The sequence below is a fragment of the Danio aesculapii genome, chromosome 10 (genome assembly GCF_903798145.1).
Source record: "Danio aesculapii chromosome 10, fDanAes4.1, whole genome shotgun sequence".
Taxonomy (NCBI): domain Eukaryota; kingdom Metazoa; phylum Chordata; class Actinopteri; order Cypriniformes; family Danionidae; genus Danio; species Danio aesculapii.
In genome coordinates, this window is record NC_079444.1 from 22,984,568 (window position 1) to 22,999,471 (window position 14,904).

Sequence of the window (14,904 nt, forward strand, 5' to 3'; positions counted from 1 at the left end):
TTTTCTATAACATTTACTCCCCATAACCTTATGGTGTCAGTGTGCCCACATAATTTTATTTGGGTTGAAACAAATATGACACAAATAGCTAAATGTATTGAGGCCACAATAAATGGAGTACATCAAAGTTGTTCTTGTGATAATAAAAGATGGAAGCATGTAATAACTGTGCCCATGTTCTTTATTCTTGTCTCTATGTTTGTTTCAATTAGAGACCATAAATCTTACATCAGCTATATAATATAAATAAGGCCATGGCTTAATTAATGTTTACTTTATATTACAACATCAATGTAGAGGAGATTTATTAAAATGCATATTTCCATCTAAATTAATTAGTGAGCTGGAGCAGCATGGCGAAAGGGGTCATACAGGTCTTGATTGAAGTCATATGGATCATAGGTTGGCACTGAATCGACTGGAATTTCCTTTTTCACCTTCTCATCTGGGAGCACTGATGACGGTTCAACCATCTTTACTGGCCTGGGAGGATTATCGATCAGGCAGTCGGGGTCCCAGTAAGGATCACAGTCATACTCCATTCCTTTGACAACCATTAGAGGAGGAGGAGGTGGTGGTGGAGTGGATTTATGTGTTGGTGGAGGAGGGACAGTTGTCACTGGTTCTGGGACAATTACAGGTGGCGAGGGAGAATTCTGGGCAGGACTTAGTTTACAGTTTGGGTGGTAACGTGGATCGCAAAGTACAGGCACCCCACCGGCAGGCAGGTAGACAATATGTGGCTTGCACTGGGGGTCTTTTGAATTACACAGGTATATAACATTCATCTTGGAGACAGGTGGTAAAGTAGGGGGTGGAGGCTGGGTTGTGGGTGGAGGTGTCGGCTTTAGACCAAGGGTATTCTGGTATTTGGATGCGTCAGGGCCATAGGTGAGCTCCAGATGACGCATTTGCTGGTAAAGCATTCTAATTTTGTCGATCTCATAAAGCTAGAAGAGAAAGAGAGAGCTGGTTGAACCATTGTTTTCTTTTTATATCTTTTGTATACTGTTGAGGAAGGCAATGACAAAAAGTTACTTCAACAATATCATTCCAAACCCTTAAGACCTTAAGCTTTGACAATTAAGAGCCCAAAAAAGTTTAGAAAGGTGTCAAAAAAATAATCCATATGAACGGAGTGGTCTAATCCTAGTCTTGTAAAAAGATATGTCATGAACATACTTAAATTGCGGCGTTTACCATGATTTCTGCAGCTTCTACCACTTTTTAAGACCAAGTCAGGACAATTTTCAGTATGTAAATTTACAAGGACCACCAAATCAATGTTTTTTTTTTTTTTTACTTGGGACTGGTAGATCTATAAGACAAGAAGTCTTGTTTTCTGTTAAATTGATCTAAATGAAGCAATTGTATTATTAAAATATGAACCATATCTGACAAAGAGTCCAGAAAAAAATCAACTTAATTTAAACAAAAAGTAATTTTCATATTGTACTGACAGGTATTTTTTATTCTTTTGTTAAATTTATCAAAAAATGTAAATGTGTCCTAATTTAAAGTTTAGATATTTGTTTTGCAAATAAAAGCATAGTATTATTTTCTGTGCATCCAACATTAAGTCCCTGACCTTATGAATTTAAAACTGCTCTGTTTCTTTTTAAGGTCTTCAACTGTTTAAGACCTACAAAGCTTTATGACTTTAAAACATTAAGTAATGATTCAGTTAACTGAAATAACACATGAAATTGGATTTAGATTTACTGTATTAAATTTAGAAAAACTTATTTAAAATTCTATTATTATAACAGTATCAGTGTTCATTTGTCTAGTGAAAAATACTATCAAAAATACTAATACTAGTGAAAAAATATATAATGACTTTTCTTACCCCTTCAGTGTGCCCAATACTATTATAGTAACGATAGTAGGACTGAAAGTCTGGATTTTTGCGATACCAGTTGGGATCCACAGATCTCCTTCGACGTGCATGTGCCAGAAACTCATGGGCATGTTTAGAGTCAATGTTGACGGCTGCATTAGATGCTGCAAGAGCAATAATTACTTAAGCATAAATAAAATGACTTTTATGAATGTCATGCTCAAATGTTGCTGTAATGGCAAAGTGGCACTAAATGTTAAGTAACTTGAATCTTACCTTGGTCATTGGAGACTTTTGCAAGAGATGTGGCCTGCGACACTATGAAAATAATAATAATAATAAAACAATACATTGGTTTTAGATAAATTTATTCATATATTTTTTAAAGAGAGCCTTTTGATGTAAATATTTATACCTGGCAGAATTATCAAGCACTGCAGAGCCACAAAGAGGCACAGCAGAGATATCACCTGAAAAAGGTTTTTAACATTTAAGTACAGTGTATTTTTCCACTTATTTATCTGATCTATTAAAATGTACTATGCAACAATTAATCAAAATGGCAACAACTACAATAGGGTCAGCTTTTTTTTAGCATGCAAATGACTAACGTCGTAAGAATTCAAATAAAACTCACCTCCTGTCTCATCCTTGGTCTGTGTTCGGATATGAGGTTTCCAAATGACAAAGCCCTTAAATACTTGTCTCAATACCAGCAATTGCATCCTTACATTTCATTGGCTCTGGAGACCAAGCGGTTCCTCCCTCCCATGTTGTACCACATTCATTTATAAAGACAATATAAAACCATTTAACAAAAAATATCACTTATTTTGTGTGCTGAAAAAATACCAAAAGCTAAACTAAAATTAGAGGTCAAAAACTTGTCAAATATATGATAAATGATTACAGATTTTGAATGTTCTCTAATGAATAGAATCTCACTTCTACAGTCTATGGCCTGACCTAGATATTTTGTACATGTGGGGTTTTACAAAAACTGCCCAGAACATCTATGTGCAATTGATCCTATGGCATAAATCACACCATTAAGCATCTGTTATGTTTATGACTTTGTAAATCTGATCCTTCTTGTTTAGTACAGGGTCAAGAAGTCATTATTTTAGCACTACATATTTTCAACATTTCTGCTGTCTGGTTTGAAAAATGGCTCAGATGTGCACATTCAGGTGATGATAACATAAACACCCCCTTCTTTAGAGACGCCGCGCAAAATTGAACCTTACAGAAACAGCTGGAGCTCCAACTTAGGATCAGAGAACAGAAAAACATCTTGAGAAGAATCTTCTGAACACTGATAATTTAAAGATCGATAATATTAAGATTTATGGAAAGTAAATGTAGGCCCCAGCTATATATTGACATACATAAACTTTTTTTTAATGTTTGAGTTGCATTTGTTGAAGCAGGATAGAAAAAGGGCCAGGATACTTGAAGGTGGAGAAAACTAGTGTGTAGTTTACGAAACAGGTGTGATCAAGCAAAGCTGGAATCTGAGATATGTGGGAAAACAGAGGGTAGATGGTAATAATAACTGCAGGACTCCACATCAAGGCGTTATTGTGCAGCTCCAATGTAGCCTCTGTACAATCATGATAAATAATGAATAATGACTCTGCCAGAATAGCATCCTATGTTCATCTCCCATTCCTGTCTGCATTTTCCCTTTACTGCAGTCATTCTGATTATTTGATAAATTGACAGGCCATACCACATATTAAAAGATACAGAAACATCCTAAACATAGAAAATAATAATACAGTATGTGCTGGGCTAAAGATGTTTGTCGTATATATACACATGGGATGGTAGTTTTGTGTTGTAACCTCATAAGGACCTTTGAAAAGTGTAAATGAGTCAGCCATATAATTGCTTCGTCTCACACACACAACGTTCTGCTGCAAAGAGACACATTTGGGATGGTTATGTTGAACAGTGATTGGCAGTTTTGCTTACTATGATGCGACAAACCAGGGATTATAAATGACTCTGTCCTTTAATGTTTGCATCCAGTGATATTATGGCTTCTTTAACAGAGTGAAGGTGCTGTGATGTCAATTTGTATGCAAAAACCCGGAAGCGAGTTAGCATTTTAGCAGTTACGGTTGTCTCATCCCAAAGTCAATGGGGTTTTTGAATAGGATTTCAATTAAATCGCTTAAATAAGGCTCGTCGTAAACAAAAACGTAAGATACTTTTAGGTTTTATTCTATGACATAAAACCCATCAGTTACATCCCACTCCTGATTTTTTAAAATCTGTTATGCTTCTTTTAAAAGACGGTTGCTTTTCACTTGTAAAGGTTCACTTGTAAAGACTGTCAAAAGAGATTCATTTGTTGATCATTCATTTTAATAAAACGATATCATGAACATACAGCTTACTAGTGCAGCCTGTCTCTTTCCTGCTCTCAGTAATGCAAATGTGTAAATAAATTTGTTAAAATTCATGCATAATAACTGTCATTTTAATAATTTAATAGATTTTTCGTCATTTTTTTCTTCATCTGAACACATTTAACTCTGTGTTATAACTGCAATATTTACACTCCTCCTTTAAATGTATAGTATATGGGGTATGGCCTGCTTTTTCTGTACTTCGTGAGAAAAAAAAAAAAAAAAGAATATTGAATGTAGTTCTGTGTCCAAGATGGAACTTGCCGGTATTTGATAGACTTGTTCCTCACGCCTCATTTCTGTCGTCTATTAGGGTAAGTGGGCTGTGTGCACGCTTATATAAATATGTCTTGTGATAATACTATGTAGGCACATTTATACATACAGTTTTAAAACTTTTACAACAACCGTAAAGCAGACAAAAATGTATTTCCCACGAAAAAACTATTCCAAAAGCACGTTGGTCTATACAAATGTGTTTTTGCGTATTTATTATAATATATAGCGTAATTTAAGAAACCAAAAGATTAAATCTTTGTCATGGACCATATTTCTAAGAATAAGCTTGAAAAGCCCCTAAGGCTTTTCAATTCTGGTGTTTGCATTTAAGATCCAGAAGTGCTTAAAGGTGTTTTATCGTGTGAGAAGTATCTGGTTGGACAAAACGTGTAAGTGTAATGAACTGTGTTTAAACACAGAGCTTATTATTTGAAATCTTCGAAAAGCCTATGGGAAATTCCTTTCCAGATGTCCACTAATTTCAATAATTTTCTTTTACGTTAATAATATAAATACCTCACAGGTCTCAATCTGCTTTTTTTTAGTGTGCACTAAGGTTCAAGTGTAAACACAACTTATCCATTAAGATTGCATCTTATTATGAACTCAATTATGACCAACTGCTCAAATTAGTTATCAAGACAGCCAAGAGGTATTCAGTTCGGTATTACTGTTTTCAGGCCCATAGTCAGTGGGGGTTCGGGTAGTTTGAAAGACCTACTCCCCACTGACAAAGTGCAGAATTTGGCCCCTATGTGAGCTAATTTTTGACTGCTATCATAAACTGTGAAAATAATCAATGGAAGAAGACTTTTTAATTATTGAAATGGCCAAATTCTGACTGAGGAAAGTTGAATGAGCTGGCCAGTTTGTTATTTGCCTATAAGCTACATTTTTTTTTACTTAAAACAAGTTTTATCGGATTCCTAATATTTCTTTAAACGATGAACGATAATAATGTTGTACCTTAAAAAAATATGTATTTTTTTCATATTTTGTTATTTTTAATGTTTCATTTAAAATTCTAATCTCATAACACTATTTATAAAACTGTAATAACTTTGTTTAAATGCACAGTTGCAAATAAATACTTTGTAGTAAAATAGTATGGTGAGCACTTTGTAGGAGAGCAATTCCATGCAAATGTCAACCATGTCATGGGAAAAAAAATTTGGTTTTCCAAAATAGTGAAACCCTTCCTGGGTTTTTTTGTGTAGTTTTGTATTTGACAGTACTGTAAAAATACTCAGAAAATGTTTGTCAACATTTTCAAACAATTATATTTGATTTACCAAAGTCACACAAGTGGAAATTTCAAATCTGCAACATCCATAGTGAAAATAAAATCAATAGTTTTTGTTATATCGAGCCAACTCATCCTTTTGATTGGCATTATTTCTTTTGGGTTGTGCAGTTTAATTCACAGAATTTCTACAAAGTATGTTGTATACTGTAAAATCCATAACGCATGTTTATTTTCCTCATTTAAAATATATAAAAGGTTTACAGACTGATTTTTTTCTGATACCATAACTTAGTGTTAAGTTCTTTTAAAACATATAAACAGCTGTTTCAATATAATGTTAACATATACTTTCTCTGTGTATTTATGTTTTAAGTTTTTATTGAAAATGTCACATCTATAGCGCTAGAATTGCTCAGTACATCAAAAACTGTGGTTATGATCTGACAAGCTAATCCAGCAAATATCTGTCACTAAAATGTAACATGTTAAACCTTTCAACTGAATAGAAAATGAGGTGATTAAATGCAAAAAATTTACACTTTTTTAGGAAAAACAACCACCTATTTCAATGGGCTTGGGCCTGGTTCTGAAATAAATTTCACAATTTTACATTTTTATGTAACCAACATAACGTTAGGAGGACCAGTCTTATGAGACCAGTTTTATGCATTTTAAATGTCCATATACTTTAAGACGTTAAAATGAACATTTAAAAATCAACAATGTTTTTGTTACAGTAAAGGTTAACCATGCTTTGGCGTATTGCTTATATATAACACAGCTTTACTACAAATATGGTTTGTTAGCGAAGAAAAAAAATTGTTTAACATAGTTTAACTACGATAACCGTCGTTTTTGCTTTGGTGGTTAATTTTCGTACGTTAAGTGGTTTAAGATATCAGCATGTTCGTCATGTTTTTACCTCACAAACTACTTCATCCATCTATTTCGCGCCGTCTGCCATCTTGTCACTTCCTTCCATGGATAAAAACGTATATTTATACATAGTAATGGAGATAAAAGTTTGCTCTGCCCGTGTTCTTGATGTCAAGAAGCAGCTCTTAATCCAGCTCAATAGATGGCAGTACGCGGTACTGTTAACACGCGTAAGACCTCACGAAGAAGAAAACCCCGGCTGTTTACTGCCATGACAGCATAGTCCTACACTATTTAAGACCTAAACGGGTTTATTTAGCCCCTTTTAAGAGTTCAAATGACGGTGGAGGAGAAAAAGGATATATTTAGCCATATTCCCGAATATAAGTGACAGCGGAAGAGGAAGCGGAGTGATTTTTAACAAACATAATCCTTTTAATAAAAGTAATCCTGTGTGCTTGAGAAAATGATCAGTCAAATTTTCATCTTGTCATCAAAAGGAGATCATCTCATATATAAAGACTGTATCCTTTCCTAGTAAAATGTGATGTGTTTATATCTGTCTGATTGATATTTTAACGAATCGTGTATATGCACTGATCTTTATATAATCAGAACGATCTATATTTGATAATCATGACATAAAATGTACGTTTCCTGCTTATGATTTTCTTAATTCCGCATATCAGTCCGCGGAGAGGCTAGTAAAGACTCAATAAATGTCTTCTATGAGATGGTCACAGCTCTCAGTGGAGATCAGCCTCCTGTTGTCATGGTACAGTGATGTTTTTTGATATACACAACAAAATTATGATTGTATAGTGTATTGTGTTGACTATATACTGACATACTGATATACTGTTTATCTTGCTGTAGACACACAAAGATCTTCATTTCATCCATGTAAGGCAGGGTGGACTGTACTGGGTGGCATCAACCAAAACAAACCCTTCCCCTTTCACCATAATTGAGTTCCTTAACAGGTTAACAAATATATATATTTTTTATCAGTAATGTGATAATATGATTTTCTTTAAGTGTGCAGATGGCATGATGATAAGTGACTGTTTTGTGCCTCCCAGATTAGCAGCTCTTACGAAGGATTACTGTGGCAGTTTGTCAGAAAAATCAGTGAGGATGAATTTCGCACTAATTTATGAGCTGCTGGATGAGATGGTGGTAAATGTTCTCTCTGTTTGCATATTATTTTTTTCTCAGGCCAAATGAATAATTCTTAAAAGCACACAAACTCTATTTATATTCTCCCTCTGTGTTTCTGATCAACAGGATTTTGGCTACATACAGACAACCTCAACTGACATCCTGAAAAACTTCATCCAGACAGAAGCTGTTTCATCCAAACCCTTTAGTCTCTTTGACCTCAGTAATGTTGGATTGGTAAATTGTTGCATTTCTATTGAATTTTTTGCTTCAGTTTACTTAATGTTTCAAAAAACTGTGTAATAATATTATGAATTCAGGTAAAATCTTGAAAGTACTCTGCTTTTAAGTACTGATTAATTAAAAAAAACATAACTATTGTTTTTTATCGTGAAGAAAACTCCAAATAAAAAAGAAAAAATCATATTTTGTAGTTTGGGGCTGAGACACAACAGAGTAAAGTGGCTCCTAGTGTTGCAGCAAGTCGTCCTATAATGTCCAGTCGAGGAGAGCAGGTGAGTTTTCCTAGATTCTTCAGTTTTACATCTGATCTGTGATGAACTTTAAATAGTATTATTAATCATAAACACCATGGCTATGTTTCAAAACATTATATAAATGTGCATACGGGATGTTATTTTGTCAAAACATAGGTAGCTCACAAAGGGTTAAAACATACCAATTGATACTAGCACCATCTGAAAATATGTTCGCCATGTATTAAGTAGTCTGGAAACATAATAGCAATATATTAATCAATGCTAGCATAGTGCAAAAGCATACTAAGTCATGATAACACTATGTTAAAACATGTAAGCCATGTGTTAAACATGCTGGAAACTTTCTGTTAGCTTATTAAGCAATGCTAGTATAGTGTAAAAACATACTAATTTATGCAAGCACCATGTTAAAATGTGTTATCCATGTATTAAATAGTCTGGAAACATAATAGCAACATATTAATCAGTGTTAGCCTTGTGTAAAAGCATACTAATTCATGATAGCACCATGTTAAAACATGTTAACCATGTGTTAAACATAATGTAAACTTGCTAACAACATATTAATTAATGTGGGTATAGTGCAAAACCATACTAATTCATGCTAGCTCCATGTTTAAACATGTTAGCAATGTGTTAAACATGCTGGAAACATTTTTTTAATATATTAATTAATGCTAATGTAGTGTATAACATATTAATGTATGCTATCACCGTGTTAAACATTTATTGCTAGCTCTATGTTAAAACATGTTTGCCATGTGTTAAACATGCTGGAAACCTGCTAGCAACATATTAGTTAATGCTAGTACAGTGTAAAAACTTGCTAATATATGCAAGTACCATGTTAAAACATGTTAGCCATGCATTAAAGCATGTTAATAAATGTTAGCAGCACAGTATTACAAAATGCTAATTCACATTTTTGCTATTTCAAACACTAACAACATGCTCATTAATGTTGGCATAGCATTAAAATGTACCTATGTTTGTCTTTTTGGTCGTAGGGGGGAAAGAATGAGATCTTTGTGGATGTGATAGAGAGGCTGTCTGTGGTTATTGGCTCCAATGTAAGTAAAACTCAATGAGAATCATGGCTTGACATTAAACTACTGATTATTTACATTTTTCACACATTATTCTTCTTTTCAGGGAGTTTTAATGAAATCAGATATTCAGGGAGAGATACGGATAAAATGCTTTCTTCCAACCTGTTCAGGTGAGTTTGCTACATATTGCTGCCAATGCAGATTGTGAATGGATCTTCACTTCAATGATTGTGTATCACTCTTGTAGAGATGCGGATTGGACTGAATGAAGAACTCAATATTGGAAAGTCGCAGCTGAAAGGTTGAATATGCAACACTGGTCTATATAATATTTGCATACACAACACTACAGGCTTTGTATGTTTAATTACAACTGTGTTTAAATCTGTTTCTTCAGGCTATAGTTCGGCTGTACGTGTGGATGAGTGCAGATTCCACCAGGCAGTAAAACTGGATGAATTTGATACTTTCCGAATATTGAAAGTTTGTCCAAGCCAAGGAGAGGTAAATTAGTGATATACAGATAATAATTTCTGCATGGACAGTTGGTGATATATTATTATCTTCTTCAGCAAACAGTGATGCAGTATCAGCTGTGTGATGAGCTGCCGTGTGCACCACCATTTCAGTTATTCCCCTCTGTAGAGAAGGATTATGTGAACAGGTGGGTAAGATGAGTAATGAAATGAATTGCCTTTTTTAATATAATACATACCCTTTAACTTAATTTAAATGAAGGTAGGCTTTAATAACTTGTTTCTTGAAAAAACATGTAAGAAGGGGTAATGTTTTGAAGCATCAACATTATAACACAAAAGGTAAAAATCTCGGGAGTTTCTCATAGTTATGACAGTATGTCATAGTTTCTTAATTATGTCATAATCTTATTATTATGTTTTAGATTCAAAGTTTTAAAAAATTAAGATATGAATAAAAATTATGAGATAAAAGGTAACTGCATGATTTTGACCTTTTCTTAGTGTTTTTGCCTTTATGTCGTTAGTATGACCATTTTATATCTCCTTTCTACTTCTTTACATGTTTTAGCATAATTTAAATAATTTAAAAGATTATAAAATACAAAAAGTAAAGTAAATTAAATAATTTTATCAAATTAACCTAATTTGTTCAGATCGTTTTAAAATCAAAAGTTAGTCATTTTACGTTTATTTTAAATAATTTAAATATAGTTTGAATTAAATGAACCAATTTATACATTAATTTAGTATGGTAAGTTAAATGTAGTGTTTAGCTTAAAATATTAGTTTATTTAAATTGAATTCATAAATTTAGTTCATTATTACTGACACAACATTAACAGCAGACATTGAACCTCATTCTGTTATTACATTGTGGATGAATTGTTATTTTGTTGTATGATTATTGTCACAAAATTGCTCCATTTTTTTCTGATTATTGCAGATTTATTACATTTTTAACATCTCTAATCATTTTTATTTGCAGGGTGTTGATCTTCCTTAAACTTCGATGTGATCTTCCACCTAAAAGGTTAGTGTACATACCGCATACTGTTTACAACAAGCAACCCGTTCTCTTGAAAATTACATAATGTTTTTACTTTGTACTGCAGTACGGCCCTTAATGTTTCCATCACTGTCCCAGTGCCAAAAGGATCTGTAAGGTAAGATCTTGTCAAGATTATGTGTTATTAAGTCTTATTGACCATCTTATCGACCACTTGATCATGCTCTATCTTCTACAGTATGTCTCAGGAGCTCAGTAGTCCTGATCAGACAGCTGAACTGCAGCTGAAGAACAAAGCCCTGCTCTGGGAGATCCCACGTTTTCCAGGAGGAGCGCAGTTATCAGCACTTTTCAAGGTGATGTTATGATAGAATTGTCCACCTTCTGCGCCAATAAGTTGATTATTATAAGAAAACTTAATAGAACGAAAAGTTGAAAAAAGTCTTCACTGCAATATTACATAAAAACAAGTTTTTGCAGTAATATTACTTGAAACAAGTCTTCACAGCAATATTATGGACATAATTCAATGTCCGTCCAAAAAAAGTGACACCTAGATTTAACTAAGCAAATACGTAAGAGCCTCTCATTAGACAATTACATCATGGATTATTATGTTTTAACTGTTAACAAGTTATTTAACCCTATTAACCCTATTTAACTGATTCAGATGTTAGCTTCTCATTTCTGTTCTCTTTCATACAAAAGTTCCAAATACTCCAGCTGACCCTGCTGTGTGAGGTTTTTTATTGTGACCATTATTTAGAATGCATTGATTTTAAAGTTCCCAAGGCAACGCATCTAATTTATCACATGACACATGACAGTCCCAATGATTCACAGATATGTTGTTTTTTTGCTTGTTCTTTCTTTTTTCTGAAAGTATTGACAAACGTCCTGATTGTATTCGAAAATATCTGATATTCTGATTATCAGATATGTGAAAGAACATGTATTTCATCTTTTAAACAGGTTAATAATGATCATATTATCTGATATATTACTGGTGATGGGCACCACCATGTCTGTGCTGCAGGAGAGATCAGAGATGCTTCATTTAGAGCATGTTTGTTCATAATTTTCTTCTGAAACACATTAAAATAGATAACTGTTTAACTGGGAGAGGAATCGCTTTACAGCAAGACAGTTGCTGGTTCGAGCCTCGGCTGGGTCAGTTTGCGTTTCTGTGTGGAGTTTGCATGTTCTCCTTGCGTTCGCGTGGGGTTCCTCTGGGTGCTACGGTCCATAGACATGTGGTATAGGTGAATTGGGTTGGCTTAATTGTCCGTGGGTGTGAAAGAGTGTGTATGGATGTTTCCCAGGGATGGGTTGCCGCTGGAAGTGCATCTGCTGCTTAAAACGTGTGCTGGATAAGTTGGCGGTTAATCCAGCTGTGTCGACCCCGGATTAATAAAGGGACTAAGCCAAAAAGAAAATGAATGAATGAATGATTGGGAGAGGAATAGAGTAAATGTTTTAGTAACATAAACAGTCTGTATCTTATGTGAATAAAGTACATTGTTTAGTTATATTTCAAAATAAATAAAAATTATTACTCCATAGACATCAGCGTATATTTTACTAATCATTAATGTTTTGCTATTTGAAAACACTGATATTATGTGATTTATGACAAGCACCACATAAGTTCTCTACACTGATGTGATCATACACTTCAGGGACCAGCCTATGCTGATCACACCGGTGTGATCATGCATGTTAAAAGGTACATAAGGATTGGTCACCATAGAGTCCAGACACTTAGCCTATTGAGACTCTTTGGAATGTGCTTGATACATCAACACAAGATCTTGGTCAAATAAAACTATGCAACTCTGAATGATAATAAGAGTTGTGACATTGCAGAAGCATTTTAAACCAATGCCACAGTGAATGCAAGTCATAATCAAAGTTAAGTCAGTCCAGTAAAATGTTCCTGATGTTTTATTTTTTGTACGGACAGTGTATTATTGTACAGTATAGAATAAAAAGAGAAAATAATCTAAAGGAAAATTCCAAAAAGTTAAATCAAAAGAGCTTTGGCCACAGATATTCTTATGATACCAAGATCACATTAAAATACCAAACATAATGCTATTTACATGACAGATACAATTTAAGTTCAAAGCCAAATGTACCTCTGTTGTGTTTATGGGTTATTTAGTGCACCTTATTATTTGTGTGTCTTATTAAGTGATTTGTTTCAGTTTTATGAATGGAAATTCCCCAAACTGCAAGTCCAGCCCCTAATTTGATACGCAGTAGACAAGTGTGAAAAAAGGAGAATATGATTGACATAAATTGTCATTCATCTCTAATGGTTTATTCTAATGTCATAGGTGGAGGTTCCTGGACTAAGCTCTGCCTCTCTGCTGGAGGTCGGTCCAGTCAGTATGTCATTCGAACTGCCAAAGCAAACCTGCACTGGCCTTCAGATCCGCTTCCTCCGACTCTCTCCAACACAGACTGGACTGTCACAACGCTGGGTTCGATATGTCACTCATTCTGACTCCTACACCATACGGATCTGACCCAGCCAGATGGAGAAAACATTTAATATATGCTGCATATCACTAAAGGTTGAAGAAGCAACTATGTGCCTGACTAGTCCACAAAAGATGTTTGAAATGTCATTTTATTTTGAAATTGGTGAGTATATTAACATATGGAGTTTACAGTTGTGACTTTTTTATTTGAGAGAGACTGAACAAAGAGATCTTTGGAGATAAAATAGTATTGTGTACAGTTTTACTGTGAAAAAGTCCTATCCTTATGAAGCATGGTCCATTTGTATGCCTTATATTAAATAAATTAAAATAATCCATGTCATGTGTATGTCAAATAAATGATTTATTTAAACTTTTAAGTTTGTAGTTATATTTTTTGCAATTTAACTGCATGTAATAGTGAAGGAATGGGTATAATGTACACTACCTGACAAAAGTTGTTATCGATCCCAGCTGTGAAAGCATCAAATAATAACTTGACTTCTAGTTGATCGTTTGGAAAAATGGCAGAAGGTAGGTTTTTCTGATCAATCATCTGTTGAACTGCATCCTAATCATCACAAATACTGCAGAAAACCTATTTGAACCTACATGGACCCAAGATTCACACAGTTATCAGTCAAGTTTGGTGAAGGAAAAATCATGTTATGGGTTACATTCAATGCATCTGCAGAGTCAATGGCGATGTCAACAGCCTGATGTATTAAGCCATTTGTACTGCCCATTATATTACAAACCACTGGAGAGAGCAAATTCTTCAGCAGGATATGCTCCTTCTCATACTTCAGCCTCCGCATCAAAGTTCCTGAAAGCAAAGAAGATCAAGGTGCTCCAGGATTGGCCAGCCCAGTCACCAGACATGAACATTATTGAGCATGTCTGGGCTAAGATGGAGACATTGAAGATGAATCCAAAGAATCTTGATCAACTCTAGCAGTTCTGCAAGAACACTTTCTTTGCCATTCCAGATGACTTTATTAATAAGTTATTTGAGTCATTGCAGAGATGTATGGATGCAGTCATCCAAGCTCATGGGAGTCATACACAATATTCATTCTTTTTCCACTGCACCATGACTTCATATTCTACACTGTACAATATTTCTGTGACAAGACGTTTGTCTAAGCAAAGTCAGACCTCACTGTCCTGATTAGATCATTAAATACTAAGGCATGATCATTTTATTTAAATAAGCATAATCTAGAAGCCTTTGCCTTTCATATAAGCCACTTCTGATTCATTGTTCCTAATTTGTTGTTCCTAAAACTTGGATAGGCGACAAGACTTTTGTCAGGTAGTGTAATCATCATATTTAGCAAGTAAATCATATTTTGTAAGTTAATATTTTGAGATAGAAAGTTTACATTTCAAATATGACCTCATAATATGCATTTAAATCAGCCATTTTATTTTTCATAATTTTGGCCTTTTGTCTTGTTAATAAGTTTTCTTGTCTTATTGTATGTTTATATGACAGCAGTTTACAGAAGTGTTTTGTCAAAATGTTGTCAAAAAGGTCCCTTTTACACAGATTCACAATAACA

At 34.1% G+C, this 14,904-nt stretch overlaps 2 protein-coding genes across 2 annotated transcripts; one reads left to right on the forward strand and one right to left on the reverse strand.

The window, feature by feature from the left end:
* Positions 1-163: 163 nt before the first annotated feature.
* On the reverse strand, positions 164-2,521 carry and3 (actinodin3). The gene is made up of 5 exons (XM_056466994.1): positions 2,478-2,521; positions 2,256-2,310; positions 2,117-2,158; positions 1,850-2,004; positions 164-950 (listed from the first exon to the last, which is right to left on the reverse strand). Exons 1-5 carry the CDS (start codon positions 2,487-2,489, stop codon positions 336-338), a joined length of 879 nt encoding a protein of 292 aa, XP_056322969.1. The 5' UTR covers positions 2,490-2,521; the 3' UTR covers positions 164-335.
* Positions 2,522-6,905: 4,384 nt separating this feature from the next.
* On the forward strand, positions 6,906-13,683 carry ap4m1 (adaptor related protein complex 4 subunit mu 1). The gene is made up of 15 exons (XM_056466727.1): positions 6,906-7,182; positions 7,348-7,433; positions 7,535-7,641; positions 7,741-7,837; positions 7,946-8,056; positions 8,254-8,334; positions 9,327-9,389; positions 9,472-9,538; positions 9,616-9,669; positions 9,766-9,872; positions 9,941-10,032; positions 10,833-10,877; positions 10,960-11,010; positions 11,092-11,209; positions 13,193-13,683. Exons 1-15 carry the CDS (start codon positions 7,125-7,127, stop codon positions 13,382-13,384), a joined length of 1,329 nt encoding a protein of 442 aa, XP_056322702.1. The 5' UTR covers positions 6,906-7,124; the 3' UTR covers positions 13,385-13,683.
* The last annotated feature ends 1,221 nt before the right edge of the window (positions 13,684-14,904 follow it).

Excerpts from the sequence above, each read along its gene's own strand:
- and3 (XM_056466994.1), bottom strand. Across the intron at positions 2,159-2,255 it reads GTGCTTGATAATTCTGCCAG|TGTCGCAGGCCACATCTCTT; the intron begins GTATAAATATTT and ends TTATTTTCATAG. Across the intron at positions 951-1,849 it reads GTATTGGGCACACTGAAGGG|CTTTATGAGATCGACAAAAT; the intron begins GTAAGAAAAGTC and ends TTTCTCTTCTAG.
- ap4m1 (XM_056466727.1), top strand. The coding sequence starts at position 7,125 with ATGATCAGTCAAATTTTCATCTTGTCATCAAAAGGAGATCATCTCATA. Across the intron at positions 7,183-7,347 it reads TCATCTCATATATAAAGACT|TCCGCGGAGAGGCTAGTAAA; the intron begins GTATCCTTTCCT and ends TCCGCATATCAG. Across the intron at positions 9,390-9,471 it reads CTGTGGTTATTGGCTCCAAT|GGAGTTTTAATGAAATCAGA; the intron begins GTAAGTAAAACT and ends TCTTCTTTTCAG.